This window comes from Chiroxiphia lanceolata, chromosome W (assembly GCF_009829145.1).
Source record: "Chiroxiphia lanceolata isolate bChiLan1 chromosome W, bChiLan1.pri, whole genome shotgun sequence".
In the NCBI taxonomy this organism is placed as follows: Eukaryota; Metazoa; Chordata; class Aves; order Passeriformes; family Pipridae; genus Chiroxiphia; species Chiroxiphia lanceolata.
In genome coordinates, this window is record NC_045670.1 from 11,252,801 (window position 1) to 11,273,345 (window position 20,545).

The 20,545-nt window shown below is 47.0% G+C and overlaps 2 protein-coding genes across 2 annotated transcripts in view; one reads left to right on the forward strand and one right to left on the reverse strand.

Annotated features, from left to right (window-relative positions):
- Window positions 1–3,955, forward strand: part of LOC116780027 (ubiquitin-associated protein 2-like) — a 136,390-nt gene extending 132,435 nt beyond the window's left edge. Inside the window, exons 25-27 of the mRNA XM_032674529.1 lie at window positions 1,410–1,477; window positions 2,176–2,367; window positions 3,818–3,955. Coding sequence (XP_032530420.1) covers window positions 1,410–1,477; window positions 2,176–2,367; window positions 3,818–3,913 — 356 coding nt within the window. The 3' untranslated portion in view covers window positions 3,914–3,955. The remainder of the gene's footprint in view (window positions 1–1,409; window positions 1,478–2,175; window positions 2,368–3,817) is intronic.
- A 6,144-nt stretch (window positions 3,956–10,099) lies between these two features.
- Window positions 10,100–20,545, reverse strand: part of LOC116780044 (ubiquitin-conjugating enzyme E2 R2) — a 130,751-nt gene continuing 120,305 nt past the window's right edge. The window contains exons 4-5 of the mRNA XM_032674552.1: window positions 19,585–19,719; window positions 10,100–10,423 (exon numbers count right to left, since the gene is read on the reverse strand). Coding sequence (XP_032530443.1) covers window positions 10,204–10,423; window positions 19,585–19,719 — 355 coding nt within the window. The 3' untranslated portion in view covers window positions 10,100–10,203. The remainder of the gene's footprint in view (window positions 10,424–19,584; window positions 19,720–20,545) is intronic.

The following is a 20,545-nucleotide window of genomic DNA, read 5'->3' on the forward strand; positions in this document are numbered from 1 at the left end:
TATTATAATATCTAGACATTACATCATCTGTTACACCCACTTCCCAAACCATCCCTCCCACAGTACCACCTTCGCCTCCCGAATTTGAGTCGGTGGTCCTAAAATGTCCACCCCTTTATCTTCATCTTTGTCTTCCTCGTCATCTCTGTCCTCCTTGGAATGGCTTCAAGGCCTCTGGGTAGCTTTGACTACTTATATCAAGTGGTGTGACTGTCATGTCTCTTTCTTAGTACATTTCTACAGATAAGTAGCTCTTCACCTTGCTAAAATCTTTTGTCTGTTGAAATTCTTGACAAGGAATGTTAAACAGCATTTTCAGAAATCTTGTACGAAGGTACTTAGCGAGCTAAAAGTACTAATGAGCTATACTAAAATCTTCTATAGATTTTAAGGTATCAGTAACTCATTGCCTTGTTTCATGCCTGGAAATGTTTCCTTTGTGACTGTAAAGGCTGAAGAATTTACACAGCTCATATGAAAGCTTTATTCTGCACATGCTGGTTAGACCTGAGAAGTGTGTACTTAACTGCTTAATGCTAACTAGTTCATCCTTGGACTTAAGCAAATACCAAGCATTTGCTGTGCATTTGAAACACTGTCTTCAGCCAAGAGGTAATCACGCTCTCCTCTGTGGAGAAGCAATCCAAAAAGGAGCAATGTCCTAGGAAGGGAACAGCCATAGAGCAGTGCACACCCTCTGAGTCCAGTCCTCTGATTTACTGGCCAAAGGAACAGCTGATTTTATTCTGATCCAAGTGAAATTATTAGAGCCAGTCTTTATAAGACTGAATAAGTGGCTGATTTGAGAATCACCTTGCTGGTGAGTGTTTCTGAGCCTGTTATGGCACCAGACTGTCCAGGTGGAAGCCAGACTGAATCAGTGATATTAATTTTCTTGGGGCAGAGGAGCATTGCGGACCTCACCCTTCTGCAGGATGTAAAAGGACAAGGGCTCAAATGTGTAGCAGATGCTGAGTCTCATTGCTTAGTGCACTACTGGAAAGTTCTTGAATGCTACAGTAGAGCCAAATGCACCCCTAATCTTAGGGGAAAGCTGCCTTTTTGTGAGCTTAAATGAGTGTTTGGTGCGGCCAACTGCTGCCTGGTGAAGTGCATTTGAATCCAAGTGGTAACCACTGGGTTGTGAATGTGGGTGATTTATCCCAGTGGACTGGTTTCCGGCTTTGCAGTGGGAGTGAGGAACCAAGCCATTTCTTCTGTTCCCATATGGAGTACTCTGACAGCATGGAGAACCCCATTGGGTGGGCCAGCAGCAGGGTGTGGGGTGCAGTGGTTGTAGACAAAGGTGCATCCACTGAAGCTGCCAGAGGTGCTGGGAGAAAAGCATGGGGCTCATGCTAGGTGGTGGTTGACTTTCCCATTGTTGGTGGATGCTTTTTGTTTTCCAGGTGTTTCTGTGACCTCAAGTAACACGAGTGTGCCTGATATCAACGGCTCAGTCTATAACAAGACTCAGGTGAGTAATGCTGGACCCTCCTCCCCTGTGGTCTGTGGCCAGGCTGATGGCTCCCCTTGTGGAGGAGGCTAGGGCCATTCCCAGACCAGTTGGTCTCAGGGTCAACAGGCTGTGGCATTTCTTATTGTCTCTGTTTGCTGTTGGAGAGGAGTCTCGCCCTCTGTCCCACTGCTTCTGCCATGTCAGCTCCTGATGGCAGCTGCTGACATAGGTGCAGCACTATGCTGCCCAAGCTTCCCCACATGTGCTATGTCCTGGGTGCAAATGAAGTGTGATGGCACTAATGCTTTTGGTAAAAGTATCCCCCAAAGCAAGTGAGTCAGGGGGAGGAAAAGTAGTTCTTGGGTTTTTGTTGGGCTGCCCTGGGTAGGTCAAGTAATTTCAGCCTGAGCCCCCATAATGTGTGAAGGACTAATTTCAGGCAGTTGCTGCCATCCCATGTCCCACTGAATAAAAAGAGGTCAGGGAAAAAAAGGGCATAGTAGCTGTGGAAATGAAATAATGAAAGCATTAGTGCAGAAGAACGGATGAAAAAAGGAGCTGAAACTCATCTGATGAAGTGCTTTCAGGTGTAACTTGGCATGCTCATGGGGTTGGTGAAAGTTTCAGGTGATGTGTCTGGGGCACTCTTGTTCTTGTTTGGTCACCATTGGGCTCCTCACACCAGTCTGATGCTGTCCTCCTCACCTCCTGTGCAGACATTTGACAAGCAGGGATTCCATGCTGGCACACCACCTCCTTTTAGCCTACCCTCTGGTCTCGGATCGACTGGGCCCCTGAACCCTGGTGCTGCTCCGGGTTATGCTCCAGCCCCGTTTCTCCATATCCTCCCTGCACATCAGCAGCCTCATTCCCAGATGCTGCATCACCACCTTCATCAAGATGGGCAGGTAAGTCAGCCCCTTCCACATCTACGGTATGCCTGAGGGCAGATTCCCAGCAGGATCTTGGGGGTTTTTGCTTTGCTCATTGGGAAAGGGCCTTGACAGCAATTGTAGACTAATAGACTCAATGCTGTTGATCAGCTTGGGGAGGGAATCTCATTAAGTTCAGCAAGGGGAAATGGCAAGTCCTGCCCCTGGGGAGAAACAACCCCATGCACCAGTATATGCTAGGGGCCAAAACAGTTTGGCAGAATAGGCCCTGGGCGTTCTAGTGGACACCAAGTTAACCATGAGCCAATAATGTGTCCTTGCTGCAAAGGTGGCCAATGGGATCCTGGGCTGCATTAGGAGGAGTGCTGCTAGCAGGTTAAGGGAGGTGATCCTTCCCTTCTGCTCATCATTGGTGAGTCCTGTGTCCAGTTCTGGGCTCTCCAGTACAAGACAAACATGGATGTATGGGAGAGTCCAACAAAGGGGCACAAGGATGATGAAAGGACTGGATCATCTCTCTTATCAGTAAAGGCTGAGAGAGCTGGGACTGTTCATCCTGGAGTGGAGAAGGCTCAGGGGGGGTTTCATCAATATATATATATATACCTGAAGGGATGGAGCTAGGCTCTTGTCAGTGGTTCCCAGTGACAGGACCAGAGGCAATGGGCACAGGCTGAAACACAGGAGGTTCCCTCTGAACATCAGGAAACACTTTTTTACTGGGATGGTGACAAAGCACTGGCACAGGTTGCCCAGGGAGGTTGTGGAGTCTCCATCCTTGGAGCTGTCTGGTCCTGAGCTGGTGACCCTGCTTGAGCAGAAGGATTGGACAAGATACCTCAAGAGGTCCCTGCCAACCTCAGCCAGGCTGTGTGATTCTGTGAAGAGACCATCCTAATGTGGGGTGTGGAGAGATGGACTGTGAGGTCTGAAGCCGAGGCAGGCATTGATGTCCCCTGGCTGTGGCAGGAGAGCAAGATGTGAGCACTTGTACTGTAATTCTGGGGGAAAAATCAAGCATCCCCTTGCAGGTTGCATGTTGGCTCCAATTTCTGATTTGGTTTTACCAGCTCATGTATTTCTTTTCCTCACTATAAATGTTCCCAGAAAAAACAGTGTTCTGCTTTAGAATCCAGAAATAGGAAATGACTTCTCTTTCTGAATGTGTGGCATCCTTGGCTGGTGCACCGCCTCCGTTCATCTTGGGAGAGCTCCTTTGTTGTCCTGTCCTGCTTCTCTCCTTCCTTGTCCTTGAACCTGTCTTGGGTGGGAGGTGGTGGGATGGTGTGTCCCCACACTTCTGCTTGGTTTCTCTGTGACTGTCCTGGATTGCAGGATGCAGAGATGTTGCAGAGCAGAAACAGATCCATTGCTGTGTTGAGTGGGAACTCTTCTGCTGATGTATGGACAGGCTTGCTTTCCTGGGAGTGCTGGTGCTCATCTCTCCTTTCTTTCCAATTTCTAGGGTGGATCTGGCCAACGCAATCAACCCAGCACCATGCAGCAAAAATCTCAGGCTACCAAAACCACCTATGGCACTTCTCCATACTGGACAAACTAAATCTGAAACCGGGGAAGGGGGGAGAGAATGAAAGGAGAGGAGAGAGAAAAAAAAAGAGAGAGAAAGAAAAAAGCCAAACCCCATTCCTAGAATTAATAGAAGTAACTGCTCAGCCAAATGTCTGTGCGGGGAGAAGTGCAGCTAGCCAGCCAGCCATCCTCTATGTGACTCGCCTGCTTCCTCTTTGAGTTGCTGTTGTATGTAATATATTTATGTATGTATTTGTAAATGTAATAGAGCCTAAATGTGGTTTTCTGCGTCTTGCAGCCTGTTTTATTTTCTTTGTAGGAAAACTTATTATTAATTTCCCATCTGCACCAGGGCATCCTTCCATTTTTTTAAGCTTTATAACTCTGTTGAAAGACAAACTGTGCCATGTTTTTGGAGCTGGAGCCCATTTATTTAATGCAGTTCTGAATTCAGGCAAATAAGGAGACCTGCCTTTCCCCCTCCAAAAAAAAAAAAAAAGAATCAAGATGTGTCCTGTTGGTTTGATTTCTGTCCTCAGCCCCCAATATAGCTGTTACTTTAAAGAGATAAAAAAGGGGCAGGGGGAAGGAAAAAGTTTTGTGAGTCTTCCCCTTTTTTTCATCTCCTCCTGCTGTGGAAGATGAACTCTCATGGGCAGTTTGTACACTGTGGCCCTGAGCTGCAGTCTCACCTTTTTATTTTTCAATTTTTTAATAATAAAAGCCTTTTTTTTGTTTTGTGCTTTTTGTTTGTTTGAAATTTTTTGTTGGGGGGGGGTTGTGTGTTTTGGTGTTGGTTTTTTTTTTTCTTTCTCTAGCAAGAGACTTTGGATGGCTCAGTGGGTCCTGCAACTTCCTTTCCATCATTAGAGGCAAAAACTATGTAGCGGTTTCTTAAATAAAAGTATAAGCTCTGTCTTCTACCTCTTTTTGCCTTGAGCCACCCTGCCCAGGAAAGACATAGCTACTTGATGAAAACTTTACTTGTCCCTCCCCATTTTTTTCTAAAACAAGACCCTGGAGGCAACTCCTGGTTCTTCTTGTTCTGCACCAGTGTGGTGAACGTTTTAAGAGTTTCATTTCTTTTTAGCCCTTCCTCCATCTAATAAATATCTGAGCATATCACTGGTGTTTGTCTGCATTTTCAAAGGCCTCGAGCAGTTTTGCTTTTACAGCCTGTCCTTTTATACCTCCTCCTGCTGGGAGGGTAAGAGCAGGAGATGGGTCTGCAGGGGATGCTGAATACCATGACAAAGGTGAGCGCACCTTGGTACTGAGAGCTCATAGGCAGCTGCAGTGGGGATGGGATCCTGGGGAGCACTCCTGCTGCAAGCATCGTGTCTCTGCATTTGCTGTCCTCTGGCATTGTGCTCTGTCTTTGGCCCTGTGGAGCAGCCTGGAATGGTAAGGAGGGAGCACAGCAGCACTGCCCTCCCTTGCTTTGCCCATGAATTCTATGGCATCCACCAGGAGGAAGGTCAGTGGTGAGGGCATCTGAGGGATAGCTCCTGCCCCAGGCTCATCCTCCTGAGCATCCAGGCCTTGTGCAGCAGAGGAGGTGGGTAAATATGAAGCCATGTGTGTCCATTCAAGAGGTGAGGGGCTTTTTTTGCACTTCCCAAATCTGTTTCTTACAAGGGGAAAAAAAAATTGTTTCTACCATGAGGACCACTTTTCTTAGTCACACTTTCATCACCTCTCAGATTCTGTGGGATCTAGTTGGCTGGGAAGAAGTCACCCAGACCTCCATCTACCTCTGGAGCAGCACAACAGGAACTGCACTGGCATTTGATAATGGTCAAACTTCAGCAGCTGCTGAAAGCCCTTGGCAGCTGCTGTCCCACTGCCACTGGTTTTGGGGCCTGAAATGTTTCTGCAGGCTGGGGACTTACTGTCTCCCCTCCCTCCCCTGGCAAGCCTAAACAGGATGTTTTCCCCTTTCCTTATCCTGTCAGCTCCAGCAGGGCTCTTCTGCAGAAATTTCCTCTCTAAGCCTCTGTTTCACAGTCTGATGGTAGAGCCAAGGTTGTTCTGCTGCACTTGGACATCAAGGAAATGGAGAAAAAAACCCACTCCACTCCCCCAAAAAAACCCCAACCACTGCACAAGGGGCAGCCAGGTTTGCCCAGTGCAGGGCAGCTTGGAGCATTTGTCCTGGCTTTGGTACAACACCTTCTGCTAGATTAGGAAGCTACTGGCAGCTCAGGGCAGGCTGGTGCTATAGAAGCCAGGCAGGAGCTACAAGCAGGCCTGATTCCAGTCAGAAGGCCCAGACAGCACCATCCTGTTCAGTTTCATTCCCCAATGTGGAGACTTCTCTAGGCAAGCAGCTCTGCAATGCCATCGCCATTCCTCCAGCATGGCTGTGAAGCAGAAACATTCAGGCCCCAACTGTCAGGGGTGACAGCAGGTCTGTCAGCAACCTGGCACTTATCGACGAAGCAATAGACATAAACCAGATTACAGTATACCCCTGAAAGGAGGAGAACACACAGCATGCAGAGGAATGTGGGCAACCTTCAGAAAGGAAGAAGATGGAAGACAGAAACGGACTTCCTGTACTCTGCTCTAGCTGGGTCATGATGGCTCAACAAAAGCTGTGTCAGCATGTTTGCTATTTTGCAGCCAATCCTGATGTATTTATACATGAAGACACCAATAGTAGATTGACGTGTATGGCCTGATGTATGTTTATATGAAGGCACCAATAGTAAGTTGACATGTGTGTTGTGTGAAAAGTATAAATGTCTGCAACCTGTTGCAATAGAAATCTTCCAGCCTTCTTGCTATCCTGTCCCTGCTTTGGAAGAAAATTCTGTCGCTTTGCCCGTCTCAACATAACAGCGACACCCAACCACATTTGACTCAGCAGTTGCTGTGCTGCCAACAATGTCAATTGTAGCAAATGCAATGCCTGTACATGTGTCCTGCTAATTTTAGCACTTGCAAAACCAAAAACTTCTGCACTCTTGAGCCATCGGGGAACAGCATGGGCCAGGCAGGATGAGCACTCCAAAGGGGTGGTTGGCAGTGATTACCTCAGTAACTCTGACTCTTCCGCATGAGGTCAAAGCACCTCGCCCCAAAAAACAAGCTTCCCCCACCTTGTCTGACCATTTCAGGAGTGTCCTGCTCCTGCCTTCCCAAGGAACTGGCCACCAGCAGTACCCCAGCCCCATGGCAGCAGCACCTTTACCCCAAGTCCTTGCATCCCTGCTGCAGTCATATGACACCATGAACTATCTTCTCCCTGCTCTTTCCTTTGCTGACTTAAGGTGAATAAATAAATATAACAGCAAAGCCCATGGCCTTTTGCCAAAGTGCTTTTCCAAATCAGCTTGTTCTTTACTCTTAGGTGTAGGCAGCTGTCAAACAGCAGCTTTATTTTTCCAATAACCTTGTAGATATTTATGTATATGTATAGGCATTGATACTGGAGCACCACTGAATTTGTGAACAGCTGTTATTCAAAGCTTTAACCTATGCAAATAAACCAACTCAAATAACAGGGAAGTAACAGTACTGGGATATTTTCATTTCACATTTTTATTAGTAGACAGATGTGCAGAAAAGACAAAATATAACTACTGAAGGGTAAGACAACACAAAAATGCATCAGTTAATTGTTTCTGGTAAATTATACCGAAGAAAAAAGGAAACCATCTAGGATTTCAGCTTAGAAAACTACTAAGAAATCTAGTGTACCCTGTTGGTTTCAGAATGGTTGAAAACTGCATTTGAAAGGGCAGGTAGTTGCAAATGTAAACACTAATACTGGCTGAGCTGAGAAAAAGGTTAAGAAAAAAACAGAATACAAAGATCAGGTAAATGTTTTTCCACAATTTCTTAAATAGTTTAAAAAAAACCAAACAAAACCCCAAACACAATACCCTCATATTTCAGTTGGTATCCCAAAAAAGGAAACCAGCAAGTCAACAAGAAATGACACTGCACAGGGCAGTGGGGAAGAGAAATTAGTCTGGTTACTGTCAGAGCTCTCAAAATAGGTTGCTTTTTGTCTTTAAGAAAGGGTAATAGAAAAGTCATGATAATGCATCTTACAACACCAAGCTTCAAAATACAACTCACTGGAGAGTATACAGTGAAGATGGTAAAAAATACAAGGGAAATCCTGAAAGATGCAGTATAATTTCAAACCAAGTCATCAGCACAGCCAGCGTTGCCATACTCTGCTCCTTCATGCCCCTAACAGCCCCCCAAAGCTGGAGACCTGTGTTCCTGTCCCAGTGTGGCCCTGAGACCAGTCCTGCATCCAGGAGTGCCAGAGGCTCATTTTCTAACTCTGGCACTGCCCTCACAGGGCTGGTATGAATCTGGGGGATGGGGGTGTGCCCCACACTGTAACTAGATGCAGAGGAGCCCTGCTGCTGGCTCCAAAAAGCACCAGGGACTGAGTTAGTCCTTGATGGAAAGATGACGTGAAGGAGCCCATGTGGGATGCTTTAGGAGGGGTCCAGCTGCCTCTCCAGGTAACAAGCAAGCAGGAGGGCAGACCATCACATAGAGCACCAGGGACAAGGTTTCACCATTTGGGCTGCCTTCACTCTGCCAGGGGTAGAGGGATGCACACTAACACACCCCAGGGTAGGGACTGTTCCTGCTGCAGCAAATCCCAGCCAAGCAACATTTTGAAAACAGATCTGCCTTGCTCGCTTCAAACAGAGCCCCACAGGCCTTCCTCCCCTCCCCAATGGCTGCCTTCCCCTTCTCTCCAGGCAGCACATCTTGCTCACTCTCATCTCATCCTGGGACACAGCCACCAAGCTGATCACAAAACAAAGTTTACTCTCGAGCCTACAGTTCTTATCAGGGTGACTGCCTCTGTACCTGTCAAAACAGAGGGCCTCACCCAAGTAGGGCCAGCACCTCCAATCTCCTCCTGGAGCTGCCAGGGCTAAGCACAGGAGGGCATGGCTGGCTGCCAATCCAAGGATCACATGAAAGGTGAATTCAGGGCACTGCACCACAGCTGAACAAGAGCACACTGCAACAGGGTGAAGGTGCTGAGGGATTGTGGAAGAGGATTCTGCACACAGGATCAGGGCATCAGCTGAAGCATGCTGCTGAAGAGCCTGTCAAACCCTGCTGCTGGCTTTCTCTCCCAGCCTTAAAGCACTGTGTAACCTTCTCCTGTAGGGCTGCACACATCCACCCGTGCCCCAGCCAGCCAGGCAGGGGAGAGCCCAGCACCTATCCACCCCTCTGCCCCATGTCCCAGCAGCCACTGCAGGCACAGGGACAGCCTGGCCGCCCCAGTCAGGTAGCAAAGGGAGCTTTGTCTTCTGTCAACCCTACAGAGCTACAGCAGAGCTGCATTTACCAACAGGTGACCTACATAAGCAACAGAAAAAAGGCTCAGGCCAGCACTGCACTTGGGCTGGAAGAAGCAAGGGCTACTAGCGAGCACTGGGGAAGGGGACTCTCACATGGCCGAAAAGAAGTTCAGGATGAATGCTGACCAACTGGGCAGCGGGATACACTTGTTTTCCTCCCTCGCTAGAGGGGCAGCTGGCAGCAGATTCCAGCAGAATGGAACTTTTTCAACCCCAACCTAGTCTGAAAAAAAATAAATAATGCAACCCAGGGCTCAGTTGTACAGATGTGAAGTGTTAAGTGTTTATATTTTAGGGTTCATATCACAAGCCTTTTTCAGAGACAAAGCTGACTCTGTCCTCTGGGGATCCAGGAGCCAGCTATTTCCTACCTTGAACAGGCTAAACAGATTCCTGTACCTTTCAGTAATATCCCATCAAGCTCAACACACAGTAGCTTTACACTCTCCACCCCACACCTCATTAAGGAAAAGCCACCATCACAAGGCTAAATGAATGTACACATGCTATTATTGTAAATGGAGTAGCTAAACCCTGGCAATTTGCTCTTCCCAGTAAATGCAATACTTGAACACCTGAAAATCCATCTTCCAATGGGTTTGTTCCAGCTTTAAATGCATTAAACATCTCAATGCAAGACTGAATTTAATTCAAGAATCTAAACACAAGCAAACCTGTTTCGCTGTATTTCATAAAGAAGTGGAAAACGAAGTTTCTTTTTTAAAAAGAAATCATAATACAGTGATGAAAGGGTTAAGAATGCAAGAATTCAGACATTCTGTGGAGGGTCTCTAAGAGGTCCATAAAAAAGGAGCAAACAGATCCATACAACAGGAGACAGCAGGAGACAAAGTTTTCTTGATCCCCCCCCTCCCACCACCACTTTTTTGTTGGACTGCTGCTAGGTTACCACTGCTCCCTTCTGGCCTGAGTTGACAGGGCAGTACAGGGGCATAGAGGGAGCAGGTCACGATTCCTCATTGCCAGAATCATCATCATCGTAACAGTCGGCATCCTCCTCCTCCTCGTCTTCGTCATCAATGTCATCATCGTACAAGTCGTCGTAAAGCAAATCCGAACTGTTGTCGTTGGAAGGCACTTTAGTTTTGATGCAGTACTCAGCCAGTGTAGTGGGGACCTTCACGCCATCCTTCTCAGCCTCAGCTTTGGTAGCCAAAACCTGTTTCCTGTGGGGAGGAGGGTACAGCAACATGAGCAGGGCCATGTGCTGGCAGCAGCGTGGCTCAACTCCCCACCTCCCAGCCAGCCCCTGTCCAGCCCTCCTGGAAGCTCAGAGACAGGAGAGCTGATGTTTGGCTGACGCACCACAAACAGCACTAGAAACAGCATTAGTTCCTGCAGCCTAGGCTTTGAAGCACTCCAAGGGTGTTAGCAGCACACACACTCTCAACAACATATGAAATCAATTATTCTGCAGGACTCCACGTTAGAAACCTGCCAGAGCTCAGAGCAAATCCCATTACATCTGCTACAGAAGGGATGGTGGGGGATTTCCTAAGATGACTTACTGCGGTAGGTTCAGAGATGCAATCCACAGCCATCCTCCACCACTGATGACTCTACCCCAACATGTTCAAAACTGCAATTCCCACAAGCATTTGTCATCTCTGAGCTCCCACTGGAGGGTAAGAGCAGTCAGCATGTGGCTGCACCCTGAGATTCAGCTATAACCCCAGCACTTCCTGGAGATAGCAGGAAACAGGTGTTTCTCATCACCCCAAGATGGGCTCTGGCTGCTGCCTCTCATCAGCACTTGGGCTGTGTATTGTTGCTGCCTCCTGGCAGGGAGGAAAGCAGATAGTGTAGTGGGTTGGCTTTTGGATTTTTTAGGCCTTCCTTAGCAACGGGAGTCAGAAATCTAAGGAAGTATTCCATATCATCCTTTAGCATAACACAACATATAAATATGGCGCAGATAAGAGAGCTCGCTCTCTTCTCTCTTCCGGTGGCTGAAGGCGACAGGTCACTCCGCAGACGGTCTTTGCTTGTATAGGCCAGGACCTGACTGCTCAGACCTGCTGTTATCTCCGGTCCCTCCAGGAGGCATGGGAAAGTTGGTTGGTGCTTCACACAGTTCTACTGTCTCATTCAGGGAAGTATTTAATTCGGGTTTTTTTGTATTTATTCGCTAGCTCTCTATTAACGGGTATATTTGGAGGATATTTGTTTTTAGGGTTTTTTTATCCCTGCTTCCCCCTCCCTTTTCCTTTTTTTCCTCCCAGGAGCTCCCTATTGTGTGTACAATATATTCAAATTGTATATATAATTGTAAATATATATATAATATATATATTTTTGATATAATTCTGTTTCGTCTGGACTTCTTTCACTTTTTCTGTGGTTCGTTTTCTTTTTCCCCTTGCTTGAGAGAGCGGGAGGGAGGAGGAGACAGCTTGGACTCGGCAAGAGAGACAGGCCAAACTGACACACATTTTTCATTGGTGGCCCATACGGGGAGCGCTGAGTGTTTTGGTTAAGTTTGGTCTGTTTTGAAAATATTGTCTGGGAAGACAGCCAAGCTCAGGTTTTGTTTTGTAAACAAATCTATTGGTTTTGGAACAGAGTCCGAGGATGCCGCCAGAGTCCGGGAAAACTGACAAGCGCAGTTTGTGTTTACAAAACAATTACCGGGAAAGTAGCCAAGAAAGCTTTGTTTGTATAAACAAGGGTTTGTTTGGGAACATGGAGAAAGAATAAAGGTAAACAATGGGAAGTGCTAACTCTGCCTTCTTTAGCCATTACCGCAGGAGCTCCGAAGATAACCATAACAATGATCCCGAAATCGGCATCGCCTGACAGTCCCATAGCACAAGGGTTCTCCTTTTAAGGGCCATTTTACCCATTTCCTTTCTGATTTTGGCAATGTTTGTGCCTGTCCTGGGCTATCCCATTGGGAAACGTCCAGGCCCAGAGGATGAATGTTACCAATACTTCTCTTAATTTCGACATCAAAGGCCTAGTAAAGGAGATCCCCATGGTTACAACTGACTCCAATTATTATCTAAATTGTGTTGCAATGATACTGTTATTGATGGAGGTAATGGAAGTGGTTTTTAAAATTGGAAGAATGGTGTTGTATTGCTTTCCCTGTTGTAGGAAAGATCGCACCTCAAAGGGACTCGCTGGAACTTTGGAAAGGGCTTTGGACAGGCCAGTCCCCGGGTGGCATGGAGCCTGGGTAGATTTCGGTAAATTAGTAGGACGTGTGTCACCTCGCATTAATTGGGAGTTCACGCCAGAACAAATGTTTGATTCTAGTGAGATGGCCCACTGTTTAACAAAAGGGTGTTTTTCCTACGAGGACCTGAATATGCGATTCTCCACTTTGTGTTGGGGCCTGACTAGTGCTTATCGAGCTGCTGTAGACCACTTTCAACGGGTTAAGACTGGGACAGGAGCTCAAACTATGCCACTTGAGACCAGTGGTGTTCCCATTGAGTCTACAGGAAGTGGGGCCAAAACACAGCTTAAAGTCAATGCCGTTTCTACTAAGTCCACTAGAAATGGGACTCAAGCTAAAAACCAGAAAGTCATTGTTACCCCTATAAAGAAAAAGAAGACATGGACAAGGGAGACTGCAGAACCTACAGACCCATCTCCACAACTGGAACGCACGGAAGAAGAAGAAAGAGGAGAAAAAGATGGAAGAGTAGAAGGACCTATCCCGTCCACGCAGGAAGTAGTGGACGAAGAAGCGACAGCAACAGACGAAGGAGCGGCAGCAATGGACAAAGGAGCGGCTGCAAGCGAGGAAGGAGCGACAGCAACGGACGAAGGAACGGCTGCGAGAGAGGAAGAAGCGACTGTGACAAAGGAAGGAGAGACTACAAGAAAAGAAGAAGCGACCGCAATAGAGGAAGAAGCAGCTGCCAGAGAGGAAGAAGCAGCTGCAAGAGAAGAGGCGTGCCCAAAAGAACTAGGGGTGCGTCCAAAGGAAAGTAGAGTGGTATCAAGAGAAAAAAGGTCAAAGACAGTACAAACAACCCGTGGCATATTGTCACTTGACAATTTATATCCTGACTACACATTCAGTGCTTCAGAAGACGTAAAGAAGGGGCTAAAGCGTTCCCCTCAACCTGAGGGACAATTATCCCTACCCCTCCAGACTCAACCTTCTCTTGGAGGCGTGGATGATTGGATGAGGCCCTTATCTCAACACCCAAAAGACTACTCGCTACCTCCACCTAATAGGTATGGCAAACAACGTAGAAGCTCGTTCCCGTGGCACGCTCAGTTCCCACCTCCACGCGAGACATAAAAGAGGAGGCGGGAGCGGTTTTGCATAAGAGCGCAAGAGTAAAAAGGAAAGTGGAAAAGATTCTACGTGGGAGAGATGGACGGGAAATAATGTGAGAAAGTGAAATTACATGATCACTGACCCCAAGAGAGATTCGAGATTTACGAAGAGATTACATTTGCTTGCCTGGTGAACAAATCCTCACCTGGCTGGTGCGATGCTGGGACAATGGGGCTAATAGTCATGTGCTTGAAGGTCATGAAGCACAACAATTGGGATCCCTTGCCTGAGATCATGTCATAGAACAAGAAATGGGAAAGGAGAGAATGGCGTCAAGTCTTTGGCTCCGAATCCTCCACGCTGTGAGGGAAAGATACCCATTTAAGGAGTATCTGACGAGATCTCCAAGAAAGTGGAACACTGTGGAAGAAGGCATCCAATACCTACGGGAATTGGCCATGCTGAAGATCATCTATTCTGATCCAGACAATTATGACATCTAAGTTCCAGAGAGTGTTCCCTTCACACAACCGATGTGGAAAAAGGTAATTAAAGGTGCCCCTAAACCATATATCTACTGTTTGATAACCGCATATCATCCAAAGATGGATGAACAAAGCGTGGACACCATGTGTTCCTGGATACGGAGCATAGCGGAAAATCTGGAAGACTCCTCTGATCCCCTACACTGACCCACCTCTGATAGGGAAAGAATGGAGAGAGTTCATGAATACTCCAGATATGAGGATGACCCTAGAGACAGAGATGACAGAAGTTATAGAGATTACAGAGAAAGGCCAATGGGACGAAGACGACCTCGACCTAGACCTCGATCTTGGTCTCAGTCTCACTCATGGTCTCCATCATTCACATGTCGAAGGAAAGAAAACCCTAAGCCTCGATCACGTAACCAACTATGGGCATATCTACGTAGCAAAGGAGAAAAAATGAAGAAGTGGGATGGTGAACCCACTTCCAAGCTCGAAGCTAGAGTGAGGGAGCTGAAACAAAAGGACACTGACAAGAAAGTTGTCTACGTGGTAGATACAGAATTTTTAGAAAAGAAACTGCAATCACCGAAACACAACAGGATGGAGGTCCGCTTCAACGATGACAAAAAGGCCTCTAAGAAGCCAAAGTCCAGTGACAAATGCTCTGATCAAGACTAGTAGAGGGGCCCTGCCTTCTGCCAGGAGAAGGAAAGATAATCGGGTTTAGTGGGCTGTGTGGGTTCGATGGCCTGGCACATTGGACCCTCAGAGATACCAGGCTTTGATAGATACTGGAGCCCAGTGTACTTTAATGCCTTCGGAGCATAAGAGTACTGAGACTGTTTCTATTTCTGGAGTGACAGGAGGGTCTCAAGAGTTGTCAGTGGTAGAGGCCGACATGAGCTTGACAGGAGACCAATGGGAAAAACATTCCATTGTGACGGGGCCAGAAGCCCCTTGCATCCTTGGTATGGACTACTTAAGAAGAGGATACTTCAAGGACCTGAAGGGCTATTGGTGGGCGTTTGGTGTAACCATGGTGATTGAAGAGAAGTCCAAGCAATTGTCTGCCCTTCTTGACCTCTCAGAAGACCCTTCCATAGTGGGACTACTGCGAGTCAAAGATCAAGAAGTGCCAATAGCCACGACAACCTTACACAGGCGACAGTATCAGATGAACCGAGATGCTGTGATCCCCATCCATAAGATGATCCAGAAGTTGGAAAGTCAAGGGGTGGTTAGTAGAACACACTCACCCTTCAACAGCCCCATCCGGCCTGTACGTAAATCTGATGGAGAATGGAGACTGACTGTGGACTATCGTGGCTTAAATGAAGTCACGCCGCTGTTGAGTGCTGCTGTGCCAGATATGTTGGAGCTCCAGCACGAGCTGGAGTCCAAGACAGCAAAGTGGTACGCCACCATCGACATTGCCAATGCGTTTTTCTCCATTCCCTTAGTGGCAGAGTGCAGGCCACAGTTTGCTTTCACCTGGAGGGGCGTTCAGTACACCTGGAATCGACTGTCTCAGGGATGGAAGCACAGTCCAACCATTTGCCATGGACTGATTCAGACCACACTAGAGAAGGGTAAGGCTCCAGAACACATCCAGTACATCGATGACATCATTGTGTGGGGGGACACAGCAGAAGAAGTTTTTGAGAAAGGACAGACAATCATCCAAATTCTCCTCAAGGTCAATTTTGCCATCAAGAAGAGTAAGGTCAAGGGACCTGCCTGAGAGATCCAGTTCCTAGGGGTGAAATGGCAAGATGGACTGCGCCAGATACCAACAGACATAATCAACAAGATTGTAGCAATGGCTCCACCAACAAACAGGAAGGAGACCCAAGCTTTTCTGGGAACCATAGGCTTCTGGAGGGTGCACATCCCAGAGTACAGCCAGATTATGAGCCCACTTTACTTTGTGACCTGTAAAAAGAACAATTTCCAATGGGGTCCTGAACAGCAGCAAGCTTTCAGGCAGATCAAGCAAGAGATTGCACATGCCGTGGCTCTTGGACCAGTCAGAACGGGACCAGATGTAAAGAATGTACACTACACTGCAGTTGGAGATAAAGGTCCCTCCTGGAGCCTCTGGCAAGAGGTACCTGGTGAGATACAAGGGCGACCGCTGGGTTTCTGGAGCAGAAGCTACAGAGGTTCTGAGGCAAATTACACCCCTGTGGAAAAGGAAATTTTAGTGGCGTATGAAGGCATATGAGCAGTTTCAGAGGTAATTGGTACTGAAGCACAGCTCTTCCTGGCACCCCGATTACCAGTCTTGAGCTGGATGTTCAAAGGGAAGGTGCCCTCTCCGCATCACGCCACCGATGCTATGTGGAGCAAGTGGATTGCTTTGATTACGCAGCGTCTCCGAATCAGGAACTCAAATCGCCATGGAATTTTAGAAATTATAACTAATTGGCCTGAAGGTGGGAACTTCAGTCTGGCAGATGAAGAAGAAGAAGAGCCAGGGAGTCAAGCTGAAGAAGCTCCACCATATAATCAGCTGCCAGATGAAGAGACGCGCTATGGCCTTTTCACCGATGGTTCCTGCCATATTGTAGGGAGGAGCTGGAAGTGGAAAGCAGCTGTTTGGAGTCCCATCTGACGAGTGGCGGAAGCCACTGAAGGTAAAGGCGAATTGAGTCAGTTTGCAAAACTCAAAGCTGTCCAATTGGCCCTAGACATCGCAGAGAGAGAAGGATGACCAAAGCTCTACCTATACACCGATTCATGGATGATAGCCAATGCCCTATGGGGATGGATAGACCAGTGGAAAAAGATGAATTAGAGACATAGAGGAAAACCCATCTGGGCTGCTGATTTGTGGCAAGACACTACTTCCAGAGTGAAGAAGCTGAATGTGAGAGTCCGCCATGTAGATGCTCATGCATCCAAGAGTCGAGTTAATGAAGAACATGCTAATAACATACAGGCAGACCGAGCTGCACAGGTCAAGGTATCATAAGTAGACCTAGACTGGCAACAAAAGGGAAAATTGTTCCTAGCTCGATGGGACCATGATGCTTCGGGACATCAGGGCTGAGATGCCACCTATAGATAGGCATGAGACCAAGGGGTGGATTTAACCATGGACACTATTTCTCAAGTTATCCATGACTGAAACCTGTGCCGCTATTAAACAGGCAAAAAGGTTGAAACCCCTGTGGTATGGTGGACATTGGGACAAATATAAATATGGGGAGGCCTGGCAGGTCAATTACATCACATTGCCACAGACCCGCCAAGGTAAACACTATGTGCTTACCATGGTGGAAGCAACCACTGGATGGTTAGAGACATATTCGGTACCACATGCAACGGCCTGAAATACCATTCTGGGTCTCGAGAAGCAGGTCCTGTGGAGACATGGCACTCCAGAACACATTGAGTCAGACAATGGGACTCATTTAAAGAATAATCTAGTGGTCACTTGGGCACAGGAGCATGGTATTGAATGGGTATATCACATTCCATATCATACACCCACTGCTGGGAAAGTTTAAAGGTGTAATGGACTGTTAAAAACAACTCTGAAGGCACTAGGTGGGGGAACTTTCAAAAACTGGGATAAACACTTAGCCAAGGCCACCTGGCTAGTTAACACTAGAGGCTCTGTCAACTGAGCTGGTCCTGCCCAAGCAGAATCCCTCCACACTGTAGATGGAGACAAAGTTCCAGCAATCCATCTGAGAGGTATGTTAGGTAAGGCTGTTTGGATTACTCCTCCCTCAGGCCGAGACAAACCCATTCGTGGGATTGTTTTTGCTCAAGGGTCCGGAAATACCTGGTGGGTAATGAGGAAGGATGGAGAGATCTAGTGTGTGCCTCAAGGAAACCTAACCTTGGGGAAAACCTAATTATGTGCTTTGAGTTGTATTTTGCAGGAAACCAGACACCAAATGAGAAAGACTTGAACAAAACTGATACCAGTATCCAATGATGTCCGATGATGAGATGACCCAGACCAGTAAACCAGTCCTAAACCCAGAACTGTGACTGTAACCAAGGAGGCAAAGGATCCGAACTGAACTGATGTTGATACTGATCTTCAACAACAGAAAACAGCCTCGAAAAATAAACAAGGACTATATATATATGTATAGATATGCGCGAGATATAGGTGTTACGTAAAGAAATGATATGGAATAAGGGATGGAGAATGTAGTGGGTTGGCTTTTGGATTTTTTAGGCCGTCCTTAGCAACGGGAGTCAGAAATCTAAGGAAGTATTCCATATCATCCTTTAGCATAACACAACATATAAAAAGGCGCAGATAAGAGAGCTTGGGCTCTTCTCTCTTCTGGTGGCTGAAGGCAACAGGTCTCTCCGCAGACGGTCTTTGCTTGTATAAGCCAGGGTCTGACTGCTCAGACCTGCTGTTATCTCCGGTCCCTCCGGGAGGCATGGGAGAGTTGGTTGGTGCTTTGCACAGTTCTGCTGTCTTGTTCAGGGAAGTATTTAATTTGGGTTTTTTGTATTTATTCGCTAGCTCTCTATTAACGATTATATTTGGAGGATATTTGTTTTTAGGGTTTTTTTATCCCTGTTTCCCCCTCCCTTTTCCTTTTTTTCCTCCCAGGAGCTCCCTATTGTGTGCACAATATATTCAAATTGTATATATAATTGTAAATATATATGTAATATATATATTTTTGATATAATTCTGTTTCGTCCGGACTTCTTTCACTTTTTCTGTGGTTTGTTTTTTTTCCCTTGCTTGAGAGAGTGGGAGGGGGGAGGAGACAGCTTGGACTCGGCAAGAGAGCCAGGCCAAACTGACACAGATAGCAACCTGTCCCTTCACTCCCACCCACCTGCTCCTTTTGCCATACTCTGTTTATGTAATACATCCAGCTCTACTGAAGCCAGTGGAGATGGAGGGGACTAAGATAACCTCCCAGCAAGGTTCTTTGCACAGCTCAGGTCAGCCCTGCATAGCTCCAACCAGGGCTATATCCAGCTAGCAGAGTCAATGTAGATGTCATATTGCCCCAGGCAAGCATGACAGCAGTCCCACTGCAGTATGGGCTGCCCATTTGCCACTCCACAGCAACCTTGGCTCAAGTTTACATCATCTCCCTACAGCACCTGATGAACCATAAATGTCTCAGCAAAGGGCAGTCAAGACTGAACAGTTCTTCCAGCTAATCAAACCCAGCTGTGGAAGCACTTGCCAAATCCTACTGATATTCCTTTGAATTGGAGGGACAAGATTATGATTCACGAGTGCATTAAGCACATAATTAGTAGGATGAAGGCAGTTTGAATCACTTCCCAAGAAATGCAAGCAGCACTCAAAGGCAAGCAGGGACTTCGACAGGAATTTAATACTAACCAATAGGTTTTGCAGAGCATCATGCTAGATTAGTCTGAAAAAGAACAATATGAAGACAGATCAGCCCAGTCCTCCTGCTCCAGAATTTTGCACCATTTCTGTCCAGAAGCATGGACTTGGAATAAAGCTGTCAAATTCATTTTGAAAGGAGCAGCCACAGTGAGAAGCTGGTTGCAGCAAATTCTGAAAGCAGCCTGTGTCATAGGATTCAAAGCAGGAGGCCAGTAGCACAGCATCACACACAGCAAAGCTTACCTTATGATTTCAGCATACTCCTTGTCTTTTCCTTTACTGTCCCTCCATTTCCTGAACATGACTGATGCATCCACATTGGCAGGAGAGAATGTGTTGGGCTCATTAAGCAAAGAGATTACACTCAGTAAGATAGTCCTGAAAAAGGTAATAATGACAGCAGTCAGACCTAACACATTCATGGATTCTGGATGCTGACAACTTCTTTAGGTGATGCATCAGAAACGTGTTTAAAGTCAAAACTTAAGTGAAGAATAATGAAGGATATCTAAGTGTAGTGGGTTGGCCCTGTCTGGATGCCAGGCACCCACCAAAGCTGCTCTATCACTGCCCTCTGCATCTGTACAGAGGAGAGAAAATATAAGGAAAGGTTCATGGGTTGAGATAAGGACAGGGAGAGATCACTCACCAAATACCATCATGGGCAAAATAGACTTGAATTGAGGATATTAATTAAATTTATTACTAACAAAATCAGAGCAGGATAATAAGAAGTAAAATAAAAACCCCTTTCCCCCATCCCTCCCTCCTTCCCAAACTCTACCTCCTCTCCCCCAGAAGCACAGTGAGATGGGGAATGGGGGTTACGGCCAGTTTATCACATATTGTTCCTGCCGCTGTTCAGGGAGAAGAGTCTTTCCCCTGCTCCAGCATGGGGTCTCTTCCATGGGAGATAGTCCTCCATAAACTTCTCCAACACGAGTCCATCCCATGGGCAACAGTTCTCCATGAACTGCTGCAACATGGGTCACTTTTCCACAGGGTCAATCCTTTAGGCACAGGTTGCTCCAACGTGGGTCCCCCATAGGGTCACAAGTCCTACTAGGAAACGTTCTATCATGGGCTCCTCTCTCCACAGGTCAGCAGGTCCCTGACAGGACCATGCTCCAGCACAGGCTTCCCATGGGTTTACAGCCCTCTTTCGGGCATCCCCCTGCTCCAGTGTGGGTATCCTCCATGGGCT